This window comes from Mirounga angustirostris, unplaced genomic scaffold (genome assembly GCF_029215605.1).
Source record: "Mirounga angustirostris isolate CCGP_5_RB_7025 unplaced genomic scaffold, mMirAng1.0.hap1 SCAF_17, whole genome shotgun sequence".
Classification (NCBI taxonomy): Eukaryota; Metazoa; Chordata; class Mammalia; order Carnivora; family Phocidae; genus Mirounga; species Mirounga angustirostris.
Window position 1 is genome coordinate 9639488 of NW_026991725.1, and position 22024 is coordinate 9661511.

At 40.2% G+C, this 22024-nt stretch overlaps 1 protein-coding gene across 4 annotated transcripts in view; it reads left to right on the top strand.

Annotated features, from left to right (window-relative positions):
* The window catches only part of AP2B1 (adaptor related protein complex 2 subunit beta 1), a 128118-nt gene that overhangs the window by 85728 nt on the left and 20366 nt on the right, over positions 1 to 22024 (top strand). For all 4 annotated transcript variants that reach the window (XM_064582727.1, XM_064582729.1, XM_064582730.1 and 1 more), the window contains 2 exons: positions 1004 to 1149; positions 6851 to 6980. In XM_064582727.1, coding sequence (XP_064438797.1) covers positions 1004 to 1149; positions 6851 to 6980 — 276 coding nt within the window. The remainder of the gene's footprint in view (positions 1 to 1003; positions 1150 to 6850; positions 6981 to 22024) is intronic.

Here is a 22024-nt window from a genome sequence, read left to right on the forward strand (position 1 = left end):
TGTTTGATTTCATTTTCTTCCTTCCTTTCCTTTTTGGTCTTTAGCGTGGCTGAATATGTTTTTATGTTTATTCAACCACCCACCGATGCTTCGGTATTGTGTCTTAGATGGTCAGAACAGTTCATGAATTTCCTGGGGGTTTTTTTGTTTTTTTAAGATTGATTTATTTTTAGAGAGCGAGCGAGAGCAGGGGGAGGAGCAGGGGAGAGGGAGAGGATCTCAAGCAGACTCCCTGCTAAGCTCAGAGCCCAACGCAGGGCTTGATCTCATGACCCTGAGATCATGACCTGCGCCAAAAATCAAGAGTCAGACACTTCACTGACTGAGCCACCCAGGTGGCCCCTGATTTTTTTTTTTTTTTTAATTAACTCTTATTGTCAGGATTATCACAGGTTCTAGGGCCAGGGATGGGTAATGGATTATATAGAGAAGATAGGCATTCAAAGTACTTAAGCCACATCTAAGTACTATTTACCCAAAACTATAGCAAGAATTAACAACATATGTAAGACATGGTCCTTGCCTTTAAGATTAATGATAATGGTTTTAGTGGTGATTAAAAAAAAAAAAGTCTTCAAAGATACAGACATGCTATTTTCATTAGTAGATTCAGTTCCTTCCCTTTTAAGCCTTTTACCAAAGGTGCTAATAAAAAAAAACAAAAACAAATTATACTCATTGGAATTTCTCTTTTTCTTGTATATACTTTTGGTAGCAGTAATCAAGCAGTAAAATGACCAAGTTGAACAGAAGATGGAGAACTAGCCGGGTTATTCATAGACTGTTTTTGTGTGGGTTTGGTTTGGTTTGGTTCTTCAATAGAGAACAATCTCAAAATTCAGAGAATATCCAGAGCCTTTTGCATCTGACTTGATATTTATAGTATAAAAATCACCATAATTGCCTAAAGAAGCGAAATCTTAATTTCATCTTTATATATTCAAAACAAATAGCATTGAGATAAATCTTGTGTAGTTCCATTGGGCTCTGTACTGTCTTTTAGGTCTGGCTGCCTGCAGTAAAAGCTAAAGGCTTGGAGATTTCCGGAACATTTACTCACCGCCAGGGGCACATCTATATGGAAATGAACTTCACCAACAAAGCTCTGCAGCACATGACAGACTTTGCAATCCAGTTTAACAAGAATAGGTAAGACGTCTGAGTCCTCAGCTCAGTCATGAAACTTGTGCCTTGTGTACAACAAGCCAGTGTTCCATTTTTAACAATGCATTCAAAGCTCTCATGTTGGAAGATGTTGGGTGTAGAGTGAGAGCTGGTCTTGCATGTCTATTCACTTGTCAGCTTCCACTCTGGAGGCCCTAGGGAATTTTGTTGGGAAACTCATCCATATAGAAAAACCAGAATTTGCTTACTGCCTTCTTAAAGGATTCTAGGACTAGAAAGTTTTTAATAAACCATTTATTTAAAAAAAAAAAAAAAGTTTTAAACTCCATTTATTCATTCAACAAATAATTGTTTAGCATCTATGTGCCAAACATTTCTAGGTACTGGGGCTAGAGTAGTGAACAAAACAAATGAGTCTCCAAAGCCCACATTTTGTTGGGAAAAATGAACATATTTTGGTTGATGTCAAAAATTTGAAACATAGTATACCTGTTAGCTAAATAATGTAGGCAGGCAGTCTGCTTTTAGCAATGAATTCTTTGCCTTATTAAGGAAGGGAGCATGAAGATGTAAATGTTGATTTTCTATGGTTCTGAAACATCACTGTTTTTTATTAAATATCGTGGTTCAGGAAACTGCCTGCTAGACTTTGATGGCAGGTCCATTCATAAATACAAGATAATCAAACTTGTTTCCAGCAAAGTAGTAATTGGACCCTTAAAGCAGATTTAATAAAATTTATCAGTGACAACTTATATCAGTGATTGTCTTACTTATTTCTGAGCATTTGGAAATAACTTTTATACCTTAGATTGAAAGTTTGGCACATTAGAAATCACTTATCTAGAAAGTCTGTGTTTCCTTTTGTCAGACTAGTTCTATTTCCAGCTATTTACCAATTTTAGCCATTCTTAAGAGTTTATAGTGACTTGCATTTTAATTTATTTCTCATTTTAATTTGCATTTCCCTAATGACTAATGATATTGAGCAATTTTTTTCATCAGTGTATTGACCATTATATCTTTTTTTTTTTAAGATTTTATTTATTTATTTGAGAGAGAGAATGAGAGAGAGAGAGAGAGTACATGAGAGGGGGGAGGGCCAGAGGGAGAAGCAGACTCCCTGCTGAGCAGGGAGCCCGATGCGGGACTCGATCCAGGGACTCCAGGATCATGACCTGAGCCGAAGGCAGTCGCCCAACCAACTGAGCCACCCAGGCGCCCTGACCATTATATCTTTAGTGAAGTATCTGCTCAGGTCTTTCTTTTTTTAGTTTTATTATCAAGTAGTAAAAGTTCTTTATATATTGTGGATACAAAGCCTTTGTCAGATATACATCTTGCAAATATTTTCTGTGGATTTATTTTCTTAACAATGTCCTTCAAAAAGTAAAAGTTCTATATTGCTTATGCTCTTTATGTTCTAAGAAATCTTTGCTTGGCCTGTGGATACAAAGATCTTTTTTTCTGTTTTTTTTTTTTTTTTTTTTTTAATAGAAGTGGTATAGATTTAGCTCCAACATTAACTTTTATAATCCATTTTGAGATAATTTTTAAATATGGTGTAGGGCGCCTGGGTGGCTCAGTTGGTTGAGCGACTGCCTTCGGCTCAGGTCATGATCCTGGAGTCCCTGGATCGAGTCCCGCGTCGGGCTCCCTGCTCGGCAGGGAGTCTGCTTCTCCCTCTGACCCTCCCCCCTCTCATGTGCTCTCTCTCATTCTCTCTCTCTCAAATAAATAAATAAAATCTTTAATAAATAAATAAATAAATAAATAAATAAATAAATAAATATGGTGTAAAGTAAGAGAGTCAGAGTAAACTTTGTTTTCACATAGTAAGCCTTGAAATCAGATAGTACAAACTCCATTTTTGTTCTTTTTCAAAATTGTTTTGGCTATTCTAGGTCCTTTACCTGCTGGGATTTTGATTGAGAGTGTAGATCAGTTTGGGAGAGAATTGACATCAAAGTTCTAATCCATCAGCTTGCTTTTTTTATTTAGGTCATCTTTAACTTCTCTCTGCACTGTTTTATAATTTCTCATGTACAGATCTTTCCTGTCTATTGTCAGATTTAAGTATGTCATATTTTGATGGTATAGTAAGTAGTATTCTTTTCATTTTAATGTTTATTTCTTCCTGGTATATAGAAGTAGAATTGATTTTTGTATGTTGAACTTGTATCGTGCAACTTTGTTAAATTCCCTTACTAGTTTTGGTAGGTTTCTTGTAGATTCCTTACAGTTTTCTACATAGATAAATCATTTTGTCTGTGGTTAGAGAGTTTTATCTTTTCCTTTTCAGTCTTACGCCTTTTCTTTTCTTGCTGACTGTACTAGGATCCGCAGTAAATGTAGAGTGCATGTGCTAAGAAGGGACATCTTTGTTCTGTTTTAATTCTCTGGGGGAAAGCATTCAGTCTTTCACCATTAAGTGCAGTGTTAACTGTAGGTTTTTCATGGAGGTTGAGAGAGTTCCTGCTCTTCCTAGTTTGTTGAGTTTTACTGTGAGTGTGTATTAAATTGATCATTAATTATAATTAATTTATTATAAGTTGGTAAAAATGTCAGATGCTTCTTCATTTATTGAGATGATCATGTGGTTCTTTTTTAGTGTATTTATATGATGGATTACAGTGATTGATTTTTTTGAATGCTACCCCAATCTCATATTCTTGGGATAAATCCTGTCTGGTCAGGATATATTGTCTGTTTTTATGTATTGCTCAGTCTGATTTGCTAAAATTTTGTTGAGTGTTTTTTGCATCTATGTTATTGGTGTAGTTCATTTCTGACATGATTTATTCTTTTCTGTTATTTCTTTCCTGAGTTTTATTGACTCTCCTTTATCTTCTCCTCTTGTCTGGCCATCTCTTCCCCAAGCGCTTCCTTCATGTTATGTGTTCTCCTTTGGTGACTGCAATTGCTTTATTAAGTGTATTTTTCTGTTAACTTCTGTATAAATGTTTCTTTTTTTTTTTTTTTAAGATTTTATTTATTTGAGAGAGAGAGCATGTGTTTGTGAGCACGAGCAGGGGGGAGCAGGGAAGGAGACGGGAAGAGGGAGAGGGAGAAGCAGGCTTCCCTCTGCAGGGCTCAATCGCAGGACCCTGAGATCATGACCTGAGCCAAAGGCAGACACTTAACCAACTGAGCCACCCAGGTGCCCCCATAATTTCCATTGTTTTTATGGCAGATTATTTTCAAGTATGTTTTATTTGTCAATAAGTTTTGTACTGCTGTTTTTCCACTTTTTTGTAATAGTGTCTTTGAGTGCTGTGCTTATACCATTTTGATACTCCTCTCTGAATGAGTTGGAATTTGCAGGACCTGCTATTAGCAGGAGGCTCCTGTAGACAAGGAAGATAAGCCAGGGTCATTTTTTTAGGCTTTGCTACGCAGGGACTCTCCCTCCTTTGCTATGGTGTGGTCACAACTCCTCTGCCTCTAAGAACCTGACTTTATTCGGGGTGCCTGGGTGGCTCAGTCGGTTAAGCGGCTGCCTTCAGCTTGGGTCATGATCCCAGGGTCCTGGGATCGAGCCCCACATCGGGCTCCCTGCTCAGCGGGAAGTCTGCTTCTCCCTCTTCCTCTGCCTCTCCCCCTGCTTGTGAACTCTTTCTCTCTTTCTCTGTCAAATAAATAAATAAAATCTTAAAAAAAAAAAAAAAAAGAACCTGACTTTATTCAAGAAGACTTTATTTCAGCCCTGAGCTCTACAGATTCTCTTACTGGTTTCTGCCTCTGAGGAACACAGCCCTATCTTCAGGTATCTGTTTCCCCTTTAGAAGGCTGCTTTCTTGAGCTCTGTTATCCCCAGGCCCCCCTGGGGACTTGCCACCTTCTTTCTTCACCTGACCTCTGCTTTCCCTGTTTGGTATTTGCCCTACTCAATAGCGCTTGGCACTTGGAATGGGTTTCTCTTCTGAGAATGGATATTTATGGTCAGTATCTGAGGCCTGCTATCCCTAGTTGCCTCTGAACTCTCTGTGCCTCCCTACTGCACCTCCAGAGCTTCTCTCACCAGTTCTGCTGATCTCATGTGCTTTGGCCACATGTAAATATAATTGGGAAGTTTGTAGGTTTCCTCGGACTTGCAGTTTTGCAGAAGGTGAAGTTATAGATTAGTAAGGAATTTTTCCCTCTTTGTTTCTTCTGTATCATTTCCAAGAGGAGCAATTTGAAGATTAGGAACTAAACTGCTGTCATGTTTCTATCCCAATATTGCCTTCAGACAGAGATTGCTGACCATGAGAGCAAGATCAAAAGAGCAGAATGGTTTTTTGATCTATAAATGTTACATAAAAATGAGTGATGTGTATTCTCAGGATCACTTTATTATTACATTTTGATATTCTAAAGCATAGTTTAGGAAAAAGAAAATGTTTCTTCTGCCATCCTGTGACTCTTGAAAGATATTACCTATATAAACTCTATAGTTATAAGTATTATAGTCCCATCTTCCTTCCTGAGGCTAATTAGAACACAAATTCAATATAAATTTATCTCTTTCATTTGTGTATTTGTTACACCTATAGGCCCACTTTTCCCTTTATGCTCCATCTGTTTGAAATTCTTATATTTCTTGTACATAAGACATGTCTGTTCTTGGGGCACGTGGGTGGCTCAGTCTGTTAAGTGTCCAATTCTTGATTTCAGCTCAGGTCATGATCTCAGGGTCATGAGATTGAGCCCTGTGCTGGGCTTGGAGCCTGCTTAAGATTCTCTCTCTCCTTCTGCCCCTCCCACCCTCCCTGCTTGGGCGTATGCTCACTTTCTCTAGTGTGCACTCTGAAAAAAAAAATGCAAAAACAAAACACGTCTGCTTTCATATGTATTTGTTATTTATGTAACTCCAGACTCAGGTTTTTCCCATCTCTTTACTATTCTTGTATTGTTATTAGACAGGCTTCTCTGTGAAGTCAAACTGGTGGGTACACACTCTGTGCCTCAGGCTTAGAAAGTGACCAGCTGGTCCTAGTCGTTTGGAATGTCTAAGCCAATCAATTTTGCTTTACTTTCACTGTCTCTTTTCTAGTGATTGTGTCTTGCATAGGTAAACAAAAAGAAAATTAGAATTACCAGTAAGTAATCTTCTGGATTACTAAGGCAGGTTATCAAGCTAGTGAAATAATGTCAATTTATTGTACTTTATAGGGTGTGTATTCTTTTTTTCTTTTTTTAAAGATTTTATTTATTTGATACAGAGAGAGACAGCAAGAGAGGGAACACAAGCAGGGGGAGTGGGAGAGGGAGAAGCAGGCTTCCTGCTGAGCAGGAGCCTGATGCGGGGCTCGATCCCAGGACCCTGAGATCGTGACCTGAGTTGAAGGCAGATGTTTAACAACTGAGCCACCCAGGTGTCCCTAGGGTGTGTATTCTTAAGTCTTCTTTCTCCCAAGGATTTTGTAAGGAAAGATATTTTTAAAAAGAGAGAGAAAGAAACTTATTAAATCTGGCCCTCTAGTGGTGTGAAACATAAGAAACTAGCAAAGCAATTCTGTGCTTATGAATGTTTTCTCCTTCCTCAAATCCATTTAATGGGAAACAGGTTATATTGTAATCAGTTTACAGCAAATTAGAATTAAGCATCTTGGTTCCATTGTTTCTTCCATTTAATTTTATTAAAAATTATGTTCAAATGGAGTAGAGAGCCATTGAAACCCAGAGATGTGGCTAAATCTTGCCTCCTGATTAACCTCTGGAATTTTTTCATCCTTTTTCATAGCTTTGGTGTCATCCCCAGCACTCCTCTGGCCATCCATACACCGCTCATGCCAAACCAGAGCATTGATGTCTCCCTGCCTCTCAACACCTTGGGCCCAGTCATGAAGATGGAACCTCTGAATAACCTGCAGGTTAGAGTTTTACTTTACTCAAGGGGTGCAACTTGATACCTTTCTGATTTTATTTCATTTATGTATAAAACAACCACTCTCTTCCTCATATTAAGATTTGGTCATGGAGTATTCAGATTTGAAATAACTATGGAGAAGAGTTTGTTTATCCATTTATTTAGAGAGCACAGGGGAGGGGCAGAGGGAGAGAGAGAATCTTAAGCAGGCTGCATATCCAGTGCAGAGCCCAACTCAGGGCTCAGTATCATGACCCTGAGATCATGACCTTAGATGAAATCAAGAGTCGTTTGCTTAACCGACTGAGCCACCCAGGTGCCCGCCCCTTTAAAAAAAAAAAAAAAGGTCATATTGGTGCCTAGCTGGCACCAGGCACCAATGAGTAAAAGAATGAGTAACACAGGAAGTTACTCATTCTTTTACTCAACAAACATTTAGAAACTTTTAAAGATCTTATTTATAAACCTTTTTTCTAAAAGACTTTTGTAGTGAATTTGTCATTTATATGAGAATAGATTTATGTAGAGGTTATCTTTGAACACAAAACCACAAATAGAGTTATTTGGATTTAAAGGCCCCCTATTAGCACATAACTATGATAAGTAGCAGTGTCTTAGAGGAGCTCAGAACTTTATCAGGTCTACAAGAGCCTCTCGATCTTGAAAATACTGAATTTTTTAGAATGCTTAAGTACTAGCTGAGAGTTTCATTCAGTTTTCATCTGTTTTGAATTTCTCTTTGAAATATAAGCCTTCTGGGGTTCAAGCAACATGAGGGCAGACTAGTAAGCTTATAAGCTCAAGAATAGCAGTATCAAAGGGTTATTAATACAGATATAAGCCCTCGATGTTGTGGGTTTTTAAATGCTCACAAGAACAAGAGAGACAGCCCTGGGTCCATCTGAGATTGGGAACTGTAAGTGATCTCTGCACAAAGCTAATACCCTGGAAGGGTAACTCCCTCAGTGGACGGGAAACTGGGAAAACTGTTTACAGTAAGGCAGGTGATGGAAAAGTTTCTCTCTGACCAGCATTCTGCATGCCCTCTTATGACAAATCCAGGACCCAGTATTTTGCCATACATGGCATAATATATGGGCATATAGCCCAAACTTAGGTACAATGTTCTCCAAACCAATAAATTAATGTAAAATTGGTCCAGGACTGGTGAAACCCAGGGTACCTGGAAGAAGCAAATGCAAAGCAGTCATTTTGCAACAGCTCTAAGCTGACAGAGCCATCAGGACTCCCAGCTGAAAAGAAAATCTCTTTTCAAAGCGAGCTCACAGGGGCGGCGCCTGGGAGGCACAGTCGGTTGAGCATCTGCCTTCCGCTCAGGTCATGATCCCAGGGTCCTGGGATCGAGTCCCTCATTGGGCTCCCTGCTCGGCGGGAAGCCTGCTTCTCCCTCTCCCTCTGCCCCTCTGCCCCACTGTGTGTGCTCTCTCTCTCTCAAATAAATAGTCTTTTTTTAAAAAGAAAGAAAGAAAGCTCACAATTTGAACCATAAAAAGAGGGAAATGTATACTATGAAAGACAGAAGACACAGCAGACAGAGGATGAGGACTCCCCTTCCACCAAGAACTTGAAATGAATAGTCTGAATGAGACTAAAAATATAAAATATGTTTAAAATGATTAAAGAAAAATATCAACCTTCTACTTTCCAGTCAAGACAGGTGGGATACCATTGCTCAATCATCTGGAAAATACCAGTGTGAATCCTAGTACTGATGGTGAGACATCACCAGTACAATTACTTGGAGTTAAGATTAATGTTCTTTGGTAGTTTAAATACCAGCACACCAGGCCTGTTCACCAGTTCACTACCTTGTTGCCACAGTTAGTGGATGCCTCTTTCTCTGCAAAGGGTATAATGATTTGGAGCAAAGACAAGTGAGTCATGAAAGAACTTGGCTCAGACTAGAAGAACAAAACAAGGATTACTGTGCAGATGGAATTGGCTGTTACTATGATGCGAGCAGTGTGTTAAGGGGCTTTTCCAGCACAGAATCCTGAAGTAAGGAACTAACCCAAATCTACACCTGCTCCTTTTTCATGGAAATCTAACCTCCTGTTGGCCCATAGAGCCTCTAGCACAGTATTTGAGGACAGTCAGCATGACTGCAAGAATGCTTTACTGTAGAAGTAGGAAAAGGAATTTGGGTCACAGAAACCAGGGCAAATTTTTCTGCTTTTAAAACAAAAAGGAGATAATAAAGAAATGAATGTCAGTTTACCGTCCTGTTTGTATTTCCATTTCTCATTCAGTGAAATGAACATCCCGAACAAGGAACCCTCATAAGAGTAGTTGAATCTTAGTCCAACTCCTTCCCTCAAAAGTACTGATTAGGACTAGTAAATTTTTGTTTTTGCAAACCTGAAGTTAGAAGAAGCAGACTTTTAAAAATTTTATATCTTCTGTCAAGGATGTCATAATTATGGTGATTTTCTCATTAATTGACATTTCCCAGTGGAGAAGATAAGCAAAAACTTAAAAGAGAAACACTTTTTCCCCCCCACTATGAGCAGCTCTATTTAATGTCTGCTGGTGCTAGTTGAAAGTAATGGCTAGCTTAAGGTGGGTGGTTTACTTTAGATTTCACCTTCCATTCTGCCCTTGTCCCAGTATAAACAAAAAGAATCAAATATTAACTCCAACAAGCTTAGATCATAAAGATCCAGATAAAGCCAGGTAAAGATTGATTGGCATTTAAACATTATATTTGCATAGTGTTTGAATTCAAGAACTCACATGGGAAAATTAGTGCTTTTCTACTTCAGACCATAAAATCAGGAAAGAAAAAAAAATGTTTGGAGTTTGAGGAAAAGAAATTTTGAAGGCAGTATGGGTTAAACTATTTTGGCTAATTTCATATCAACATATAGGACAAATAAACCCAGCTGCCAGAACTGTCGTGTAGCACTTAATACAAAAACGTTTCATTACAGTGCTCAGTAAACAACTTACTGGCTCATAGTCTGTCTGAAACACTATTGAAAGGTTAAAAAGACACTGTTCTCTCTTAAAATGTAAAATATAGTCTGCCTTAGAGACAAGAATTAAATACCTAGTAAAGATGTGAGCCTAGAAAATGTCTCCTACCGTACCGATGTTGGTTGTTAAAGCCTTTGCGAATCCAATTTATAAATAAGAGTTTAGCTTGCCTCTGGTGGGATCTTCTCTTAAATTTATTTATAGCATACAATTATATTCTTTTAAAAAGAGAATTCCCTCTGTTTAAATAAAACAAAAACATTAACAAATGTCTAAATGAATTACTTCTAAATGAGTCTCTCTGACTCTGATATCCTTGACCTCTGATACCCTTCATCTCTGTTAGTTGCTTAGAAACATTTTCCCAATATACTTCTTCAAACTTGACACCTGGCGAGTGACTGCTTCTTCAAGTCAGTGTCTGCGAAAAGACAGTAGACTTATGACAGAACAGGTGTTCATCCTGGGCTTTGCGCAGATGCTGTAGAGTTCTCACTGCTGCTTGGCTTCCTTTCTCACAGGGCTATAAAACCTTATGAGATCGTTGGTTTTAATTTTGTCCAGGGTTTTAAAAACAATTATTTTATTTTATTTTTTTTTTTTTAAAGATTTTATTTATTTATTTGAGAGAGAGAAAATGAGAGACAGAGAGCATGAGAGGGAGGAGGGTCAGAGGGAGAAGCAGACTCTCTGCCGAGCAGGGAGCCCGATGCAGGACTCGATCCCGGGACTCCAGGATCATGACCTGAGCCGAAGGCAGTCGCTTAACGAACTGAGCCACCCAGGCGCCCCTAAAAACAATTATTTTAGAAGATTTTATTTATTTATCAGAGAGAGAGAGGGAGAGAGCACAAGCAGCAGGCAGAGCAGGCAGAGGGAGAAGCAGGCTCCCAGCTGAGCAAGGAGCCCCCTGTGGGAATCAATTTCAGGACCCTGGGATGACCTGAGCCGAAGGCAGACGCTTAACAACTGAGCTATCCAGGCGTTCCTAAAAAAAATTTAAAGAGTCAACTAGTTGTATAGTTAGTTCAGAACAACCGAGTCCCCCAGGCTTTTCTCCCCAGCATGGCCCCAGTTTTCTCTTTCCATAGTCAATCTCTCTTGCTTCTTGCAGTTGAGACTTTTTGCATTTACCTCTCTGAGTAAAATGCTTGTATTGTGACTTCTGGATTTTTCCATTTTAGGTGTTCTTTAACATCTTTCTGCACTCACTGATGTCCTCTTCATGCCTATGTCCTATCCTCCTGTTTTCCTGACAGAGCTAGCTCAGAATTTGCTTTAATCAGAGTTCAGTGTTTAGGTTATTTTTTTTTTTAAAGATTTTACTTATTTATTTGAGGGGCGAGGTGGGGAGCAGAGGGAGAGGGACAAGCAGACTCCCTGCTCACCACTTGGGGCTCAATCCCATGATCCTGAGATCATGACCCAAGCCAAAACCAAGAGTCAGACACTTAACAGACTGAGCCACCCAGGCACCCCCAATGTTTACATTATTAGGACTATACTTCAAAGCTGAGCTATGAAGTGTAATTATCTTTTTCTCCATAAAACTTTTTGTAAGTAGTTGGATACTTACCTGTTAATACCTGTCTCTTCTTATTTGCTTAATTTTTTTGTGTTTTTAACCATAATTCAGTCCCAACTTCCCATGAGATCAGACCCTTCAAAAAGGTCTATCACTTTCACTTTCTTGAAGTCCCCTCTGGAGTCTTTTGACCTGCTCTATTCTGGACTGATTTTCTTATGTGTGAAAGATGGCTGTCATCCTGGGATCTCCCTTCATCATCACTCTGTGGTTCATTGCCTTCTCTCTTGTATGTTGGGTCTCCTATTATATGGTTCTTTGATTACTTCCTCATTTTGATGAAAAACATCCTCCGGTAGCTTCCTGAGAATGGGTATGTAGAGAATAAAGTTTTTGAAGTTTCACATGTTTTAAAATGTCTTCTTCATACTTTCTGACAGTTCCTGTATATCTAGGTTGGAAATCATTTTGCTTCTAGTCTGATGCTATTCTGATTCTTGATTTTTTTTTTTTTTTTTTTTTTTGCGCTGTGTTCTTTCTCATTTAAAGCTTATAAGATCCTTTCTTTATCCCTCATGTTCTGAAATTTCACATGATGTGCCTCTAGAGGTATCAGTCCCTTATCACCCATTGTACTAGGTGACTCATTGGGCTTTTCATAGTGGAAGCTTGTAGCCCTTGGTTCTGGGAATTTTTTTTTTTTTTTAACTTTGTAGATCTCCCTTTATTTTCTGTTTCTCTTATTAGAAGTCTTTTCATTTGGATGTTGACCCTTCTGAGCCAATCCCTGTTTTTCCCTCTTATTTTCCATCTCTTTCTCCTTTTGCTTTACTTTCTAAAAACTTTTTATGGAAAATTCTTAACATTACAAAAGTAAATAGAATAGTGTAATGAGTCCCTGTATTCCATACCCATCGTTGAGCTTCAGTGATTATCTGTAGTTAATATTGTTTCATCTATACCCCTGTCCACAGCCCTACTCCATAATATTTTGAGGCAAATCTCAGACATACCATTTCATCTGTAAAATTTCAATATCTGCAGCAGGCCCTGAAAACGGCATTGGGTCTGTCTGCCAGTAGATTCTGTGTGTTCTATCTGGGCATCTCTCTTTGGTCCTGATGATTCTTCTGTCCATGAGTTGCAGGGAGGCCAGAGGAGGATCAGAGTGTGGCTTTCTAAACCATGAGACCCAGGACCAGAGCTCCAGTTTACTCATCACTGAGGGCAGCTGGAATACTCTGTGTCAGTACTCTCACGTCTGTCTTCTTGGGCTGGCTTAATTCTTCCAAAAATTATCTTTGACTCTCTTGTCTAGAATATAAAGGCTTTCTGCCAACTTTTTGGCAGCTAAATTGGGAAAGATGGCTGGAGAGTCTCAGCATTCATTATGCATAAATTCACTGAATCCACCACCCCTCAGCCATGCCTGGCATCCCCTTCAAAGTATCATGTATTTTATCCTCTAAAAAAATTAATCTTCACTTTTTTTGCTGAGGGGCTAAGGTAGCATAGAGTGGTGGTGGGGATTTGGGACTCCAACAGCACCTTAATCCTTTTTCTTTTGACACTCCCTCCCTACATTTCCCCTCCATACAGTTCCAGACGTGCTGCCAGTCCTGAGCTTTTGAGAATTATGGTGGTGTTGCTGCTGATCCATGTCTTTTACAGACACCAAGATTTTGTTGCTATTGTATTTTTTTCCCTTCCCTATCTTTGTAATTTATACCTTTAAATTTTTTTTTCTTTAATTATGGCAGAAATTGTTTCAGGAGAAAGAAATTTTCCTTGTGATTTTCAGTCTACTATCTTTACCTGAAAGTCTGATAGCACCTTTATAAAAATTCTTCCTTCTAGGGGCGCCTGGGTGGCTCAGTCGTTAAGCGTCTGCCTTCGGCTCAGGTCTTGATCCCAGGGTCCTGGGATCGAGCCCCGCATCAGGCTCCCTGCTCCGCGGGAAGCCTGCTTCTCCCTCTCCTATTCCCCCTGCTTGTGTTCCCTCTCTCGCTGTGTCTCTCTCTGTCAAATAAATAAATAAAATCTTAAAAAAAAAAAAAATTCTTCCTTCTATAATTGGGAGCCTTAGAGGTAAACCTATGGATAAAGAATTGGGTTTTTCCTGTATATGGTGTTTCTTATTGATCACATAAGTATTGTTTGATAGGAGGATGAATATTAGCGAAAACGTCTCTCGGTTTTTTTCTTTGAAGGTCTCTTCTAAAACAACTTCTTTCATTTCAACCTTTGAATGATTAGGGCAGAAAGTGCTGAAGATCCCAGCTGCAAAGAACACAATCTTACAGTCCTATTTATTCATACCTTTAAGATCTTAGCCAAAAACCTTTTTTTTTTGCCAGTGTATGGCCTTGAGAAAATTCTGTCCCTTGCTACTCCTACATTTGAGTCCCAGCCTGTGAGACAATCAGTTGCAGATGGTGCCTGTCCCTGATATTTCATGGCTTACATATGTCAGTTCACACTCAGAAAGCCCACAGCTGTAGCTATTATACCAGAAAAACTGATAAATGCTTCCAAATGGAAGACCTTTTCAGCAGCTTCCATCAGATGAAGCTAACCAGATTGGCATTTGCTGAGTTTTCTTGACTGTTGTGCAGGCCAAACAAGTTCAGTGTTAAAAACCTCCTTTGGTCTTCCAGGATCCACAGCTGAGGACTGTGCACTCTGATTGCTCTTATGGGACTGCATGCTGCTTGAATAGCTGTGGAGTCCTTGAGGTGGTGGATTTTATGGGAACTATAAGAGATTCCCAGGCTGGACAGATAGATCCAGTGCTGAAATAACCCCTGTAGACAGGACAGAACCTGAAATATTCCATCAGCAATATGTAGGTCATGGAGGCGTGGTTATGAGGATGAAAACATGTTACTACCAAAGAAAGAGAAAGTTACTTTCTGTGATTGCTGCTCCAAATCTGATGTACTTTTCATGTCTTATCTGAGAAGTTAGAGTATCTTATATACTACATACTGCTTTTTACTAGGTTATCCCTGTTCAGAACACTCCTCATCCTTTTTATTAAGGTGATCAGGATTCTACTAAGCAGTATCTTTTGTCTTTCAGTCAGCTGCCGGCTTCTGAGACTCTCTTTTAGGATAGATCTATTAATGGCAGCTACCCCGTTTGAATAACCACCCGTAAGCAGTAGACAAGAAAGCAGAGGTGGTCCAGTGGATTGTAAATCTGGCGTCAATGGCAGCACACAGTTGTTCCTGAAATCCAGAATTCAGTTCTCAAAACACCCCAAGCTTGGGACCTAGTTCCTCATTAAAAAAAAAAAAAAAAAAAAAAAGCGTCTCTGAGATCAGATTCCTCAAGTAACAGAGGCCCAAGCTGCAAATCTTGAGCAAATAATGAATTTCACACAGTAGTTCTAAAGTGATAATAAAAGTGATTTGTGGGCTTTCATCTATTAAAATCCCAGCCGTCTTTATATCGTGATGGTAAGTTAGGAGTCGATGATGAGAAATGGAATCAGTTTTGTGGTTTTGATTTGATAAATAATTGGAAAGTAGATGTAACCATGTGATCTTTATGCAGTAGGGGACTTTGAAATCTGAATAAAAAGTAGGTACCTCTTTCTAGTCCCTGTGTTCTCATTATGGCTGATAATCTTTATGCAAAGCCTTAAAGCTTTACACTACATCATGAGCTGGAATTAGAGAGAGCTCACTGGGATTTTTCTTAGCTGGATTGAAGCCCACTTGAGAGCCATATCCTGCCCTCATTCCTATTTACACTCATATTTTGCTGTAGCATCATGTTCAGTGAGATAAAAGAATTTGCTTTATTCACAATTTTTATGTAGGAGTTATGCAGAGGCTTCATGGTATTGAGGTCCATACACCTTGAAAATAAAACTTTCAAGCTCTATTTCTTTTTTTTTTTTTTTTTTAAGATTTATTTATTAGAGAGAGCAAGAGGGGGAAGGGGCAAAAGGAGAGGGAGAGGGAGAGAATCTCAAGCAGACTCTGTGCTGAGCTGCAGAGCCCACTGAGGGGCTCCATCTCACAATCCTGAGATCATGACCTGAGCTGAAACGAAGAGTCAGACGCTTAACCGACTGAGCCACCCAGCCCCAAGCCCTATTTCTGATCGAGTTTACCCTATATTAGCAGTGATGGCATCTCACATCTACATGAATACTACTAATGATTTACTACCCTAAAATGGCCCGTTCATCTTGAAACTGTTAAAAGTTATTTATATTGAACTAAAATATGTCTTCCTTTAAATTCTATGTGTAGATCCTAGTTCTATAGCTTGTGGTTTTATAGAACAAGTTTCTCTCTGAATCAAGGTTCATAGGGCCTGAAAATCAGTTAGGTGGGCCTGTAATGAAAATATATTCAGTCTAAATTCATTTTCTCTTTCAGTCCACTTCAGGAATGCCTAAATTTATGGAAGGACATTTATTTGTGTGCACTGCAAATAGATGCCAGTTTTATTGTTCTAATTTTAAGTAGAAAAGGTGGTTAGAAATAGAGACACTGGTAAATGTACTTAGAATCAGTTACAGTTGGAGACGAAGGAAAATATTATTTTTGAGAAGTGTGTGAATAAATGGTGGTCCTTGGTGGGGTAACAGTGTTCCTTTCCAGGAGCCATTGAAGGAGTCGGAAGGCTGAAAGCACAAAACTTCTCAATTCCATGGCTCATGCTCCTGAGAATGATTTCTGTCCCTTCTATGTCTGATCTGTTGCTCCAGTAAAACTAGTCAGAGCTGACATCTGCACGTGGTGTTCTGCCTGTTTGTCCAGGCATCTTGGAACCTGTCTGCCCTCCTTTTGTCCGCGTTAAGGTTTGATAATACAGTGGGGCAGAGCATGGGCACACCTGTGAACCTGTTTGATTTCTGATTTGCTGCTAACTAATCTGAGACTGTATGTTGATTACCTAGAACCTAGTTTAGGTTCTAGATCACTTTTAGCCTAGGATTTAAAAATGAGTATGTTCATTCTCTCTCATTATTGAGGTCTGTGAATTTCCATTGGGTCTTCTGTCTTACGACATACCAGACTGGGGTGTGGATTATCTAGTCACTTTAACTGGTAGTTTACTAGTCCTGTCTTCACTGTTTTGTGATTCGGTACAGTATGTGTTAAATTTATTTTTAAGTTTAACAGTAAGCCCTACATAGCAAACAGTTCATGCCATCACAGCAAATAGTATTCTGAGAGGCGGCAGCTGCAACCAAGGGCACATCAGCCAGATCTCTCAAGGCAAAGAGAGAGAAAATGGTGCCTTTAGGTTTAGAGCCTATATAGATCTGGCAGAACCTGTTTAAGGTGAGACCATAGGGTTTAGGGAACTATCAGGCAGTCTGAAAGGCCTATGAAAATATTGCTGGCTGTTTTTGGCAACTGAAACTGGATAGAGTCATTCTGTTGTAGGCTGCTGGAGGAAGAGAGAATTTGGGGTTTGCAGTAGAGGTTTCTGGATAGTAACCAGATTGGTCAAGATAGTATGGCAGGTGGGTTCTATATTGGCAGAAAGAGATCACATTTACATTTGCTGTAAGTTTCTGATTTATTTTGGGACACCTGGGTGGCTCAGTTGGTTAAGTGTCTGTGTTCAGCTCAGGTCGTGATCCCAGGGTCCTGGGATCGAGTCCCACATCGGGCTCCTTACTCAGAGTGGAATCTGCTTCTCCCTGTGCCTGCTTGCTCTTGCTTTCTCTCTCTCTCTCTAATAAATAAATAAGAAATCTTAAAAAAAAAGTTGCTGATTTCTTTTGCCTGACATCTAAAACTTCTTAAAAATGTGGGAGCTACTTGAAGCAGGAACAGATTCAGTGGATCTTAGCATTATTTTCCCTTGACCCAGGTTCCTTTTTTTCCCCCCCACTTTTTTATTGTTACGTTAATCACCATACATTACATCATTAGTTTTTGATGTAGTGTCCCATGATTCATTGTTTGTGCATAACACCCAATGCTCCATGCAGAACGTGCCCTCTTTAATACCCATCACCAGGCTAACCCATCCTCCCACCCCCCTCCCCTCTAGAACTCTCAGTTTGTTTTTCAGAGTCCATCATCTCTCATGGTTCATCCCCCCCCTCCGATTTCCCCCCCTTCATTCTTCCCCTCCTGGTATCTTCTTCTTGTTTTTTTTTTTCTTAACATATATTGCATTATTTGTTTCAGAGGTACAGATCTGTGATTCAACAGTCTTGCACGATTCACAGCGCTCACCATAGCACATACCCTCCCCAGTGTCTATCACCCAGCCACCCCATCCCTCCCACCCCATCCCCCACTCCAGCAACCCTCAGTTTGTTTCCTTAGATTAAGAATTCCTCATATCAGTGAGTTGACCCAGGTTCCTTATGAGGCACACAGCTGCCCTCTCCAGTGACCCTGTCCACATAGGCATGGTTCTATCAGAGTTATGATGACTGCTTAATTTTTGCTATATCACTGCCCTGTTAGAGTCCCACCAATGTGGAAGAACTTGCACTGATACTTTTTTCTAATTGGAAAAGCCAAAATCCCAGCAGTGGTCTGTAGGGCCCTTTGTGATCTAGCCGTGCCTTTCCTCATTGATTGCATCTGGCCCACCTTTCCTACTCCACTGTGGCCACACTGGCTCCCAGGCTGACCCTCAGAATTTGCTGAATTTGCTGTTTCCCATGTCTGGAATGTTCCTTTTCCCAATCTGCATATCTGCATGACTTACTTACCTCCTTTAGGCCTTTGCTAAAATAGTACCTTTTTAACAAGTCTTCCTCTGTCTGCTCCCAGTATTCTTGACCCTCCCTTACCCTTATTTTTCCCCAGAGCACTTATCCATGTTAAATACTGTTTAATGTGCTTATTCATTATCACCTCCACCTCCTCTCCCACTAGAATGCAAACTAAAAGGGCAGCAGTTTTTGTCTCTCTGGGTTTTTTCTGCACTGGTATTATCTCCCAGTGCCCGGAACAATAACAGTGCCTGGCACACAGTACTTAAATATTTGGTGTTGAATGAACTTTTTGTTTTCATTTAAGGAAGTGTTTACAAATATCAGATGCATGTGGTTCTTGAACCAAACTCAGCAAGGCCATCTCCTCATCTTAGCAAGCAGAGTATCCCCAGACACTGTCTCTGCCTGTTGTTTTGCAGTGGCCTTATAGCCTACCCCTGACTCTGATTTAATGCCCTTTTACCTGGGTGGGTCTGGCCCTGGTCCCAATTTTTTTTTTTTTTTTAAGATTTTATTTTCCTTTTACCTGAGTGGGTCTGGCCCTGGTCCCTTTTTTTTTTTTTTAAGATTTTATTTTTAGGGCACCTGGGTGGCTCAGTCGTTACGCGGCTGCCTTCGGCTCAGGTCATGATCCCAGAGTGCTGGGATCGAGTCCCACATCGGGCTCCCTGCTCAGCGGGAAGCCTGCTTCTCCCTCTCCCACTCCCCCTGCCTGTGTTCCCTCTCTCTCTGTGTTTCTCTCTGTCAGATAAATAAATAAAATCTTTAAAAAAATATATATATTTTTAAGTGATTTCTACATCCAACATGGGGCTTGAATTAAAACACTGAGATCAGGAGTCACATGCTCCACCAACTGAGCCAGCCAGGTCCCCCTCAGTCCCAGTTTTACTCTGATCAGGGACTACAAGTTCAAATTCATTTTCTCTCAAGTGGGCAAAGCAAACAGTCTGTTGCCTCTTTACTCTGTTCATCAGTATTTGAAGGGGCAGGAGCACAGCACATTAATGGACCCTAATTCCAACATTGGAGATAACTAGGAAAATAGAATATGTTACTGTTCTAATATTTGGAGAATTTTTTCTGTTGCTAACCTATGTCTATGTGCCACTTTAAATAAAACAAATTACCACCATGCAACTATTTATTAAACTGCTATCCTAATTGCCTAAGACTATCTTGGATGATATTTTCAGAGTGAATTTGGAAGCTAAAGGGTGCTCTATAAGTGTCTTAGGGCCTCAGAGAAAACCAAAATCATTTGGATGCCTATAGGAATTAGAGCTGAACAATTCCTTTTTACTGTGAGACTAGAAAGAAGCCTTTTTCATAATCCCGATAGACACAAAGCTACAGGGAGACAAATTTTAATAGGAAGAGCAAAAAAGGTTGTCTTTTGCCAGTAGATATTCATTGTATTTTTTGCTCCATTCTTTGCTAGAAAACAATTTTTTCAGATACTCAGAACAGTCTAACTTTTGCCTTTAAAGGGAAAGAGAACGGTAAAGAAAATTTTAAAAGTTAATGGTCTAGCACTTCCCAATTCCGGAATTTTTTCACTTGCTATCAGAAGAGTTTACTTTGGTAGGAATGGGTGTGATTGTTTATAAATTCAGAGATAAGGAGTAAAAGGGCGAGACCCCTCTAGGCTGACATCCACTATGGCGTGAGCTGTCATGAAGCTGGCGCTGTGCTTTCGGCCCAACCTGCGGTGCTTGTGGCTTGAGTGACTGCCACGGGTAGGCTGCTTTTTCTGCCTCCACATGTCGTCTTGTGTGAACGTTGTGACCTATCCACCTTGTTTCCAAATGGCTTCGAAGGAGAGGGGTTTCTTTTTTAAAGCAGTACTTGAGCGTCTGGTTTAAGTTTCAAAAGAATTACACAGTTTGATTCCAGTAGGTCTAACGCCGCCGCTGCTGCTTCGCCTGGGGGTCTTCCAGTGGACAGTCGTCATTCTGATTTACCCCTGCCCATACGAGATCTTGGCAGTTTAATCCAAGAGTCTTTTAAACCACCATCTATCCATACCACTTTACAATCTTCATCTTCTCTTTGGTGTTCTGGAGATTTAAGTTGGCCTGCGTTCTAATCTGTTCTAATTCGTGGTGTAAACTCTTTGGGAGTTTTTTGAGATTGAGATTAAGCAGATCTCCTGACGGGATGGGGACCACAGGAGGAGTCCTGGTTATTTTGGTTTCTTTTCACCTCCTTTCAAAACAGGGCCTCCTAAGAGAGCTTGGCTCTTAGGATCTCACTGCGGTTCTAAAGCCCCGTAATTACATATGCTACTAGAGGATTTACAGTTTAAGAGCTCATCTCGGGTCTGTTCAGAGCTTTCCTTTCCCTTCTAAGAGCTATTTGAACACAGAACCTTCAAATGCTGGAGTGCATGTTGTTGCCCAAGAGGGAATTAGAGACACGGCGCCACTGCTTTTAGCAGGAGATGGGGAACCTGTCACATTTTCCCTGTAAGGAGTTCCACTGTCCACGCACTCTTAGCAATGAGAAGGTCCTAACCTTCTGAGGGTAAGCAAGTATGGCTTTTCTCTGTGATACGCACCAGGTTGTTACTGTCTGAGGGCTGCTCAGTGGCCAGGTAATCCCATCTCATTTGTTGGGTGGAGTAAGAAAGAATATATAGCTAGAGGGTTCTTGTTTGAATCTCCCTCTTGGAAGTAAACTAAAGAAAGATGCTGTTCAAGTTCAAAATTTAATTAGTATCGGAAGGAAAGTAAATTGATACTTTCTGTGGCAGGTCTCCTGATTATTTCTGCTATATTTTTCACTGTAGTTTCTTTTCTCCTTTAAACTTCAATTTCTGAGAAGTCTCAGTTTATTGGTCAGTGGAGTTTGAAATGGAACACCATGTTTATACTAAAGATGGTAGATACTTTTTTGGCATTGACCAGGAATGTAGAACTACAGCTAGTAACTCCAGCAGCTAGCAGAAAGAGTTACTTCTGCTTGAGTTTCAGACGACATACATCACACAGTTGTGTGCCATTAAAAACCTGTCATTCAGAGCCATTCCCCGAGGATCTGTGGACTAGGTGGTGTGGTGCTTAAAACACATCTGAATCATCATTCCTCAGAGAACTGGAGATGGTTGGCGTCACTGCCTGGTCCTAGCTTGGACCAGCCTGCAAATAATCTTTCCAAAAGCTAAATGGAGAGGAGGAATGAAAGAAAAAATTATTCTTCAGAGACTTGGAAAGGTCACGAGTGACGTCATGGAAGAGTAGATGATACACTCTCAGAGGTGAGCCGTGTGCCATTTGCCTGGGTCTTTCCTGTGGCAGTGCCATCCTGCGGTTCTTTCTGGTGCGAGGCCGCACTTACAAGAGTTCAGACCGCGTTCATCTCGTACCTTTTTATAGTACTTCTGAGTACACTGGGACAAGGTTAGAATATTAATTTAGCCTGTTCGTCTCCAGCTGTGCACCATAAAGAGGCTGCAGCTACTGCAGCAGGCTCCCTATACTATGGAAGGAAACTAATTGCTGGTTACAGGCTGAACCTGACAGGCTGCACTTTCCCCAGCAGCCACTGAAAGTAACTTTTAAAAATCATTATTATTATTAAGCATTTATAGCCTGCTCTTGTGTTTTCCAAGTGCCTCATAATCATTTCTACTTGCTCCTCCTGTTGATGTCCCTGAGAGGCAAGTTCATATTGTCATGGCCACATGTTGCACGTGACGGAGCAGAGGAATAGAGGATTAGGTCATCTGCTCTTTGGTACCATCTGTGATCTGTTTTAGGCATCCTCCAAGCAGAAGCTGAGGTGTGCATTCTGTTCCTTTGCCCATTGAATCCCT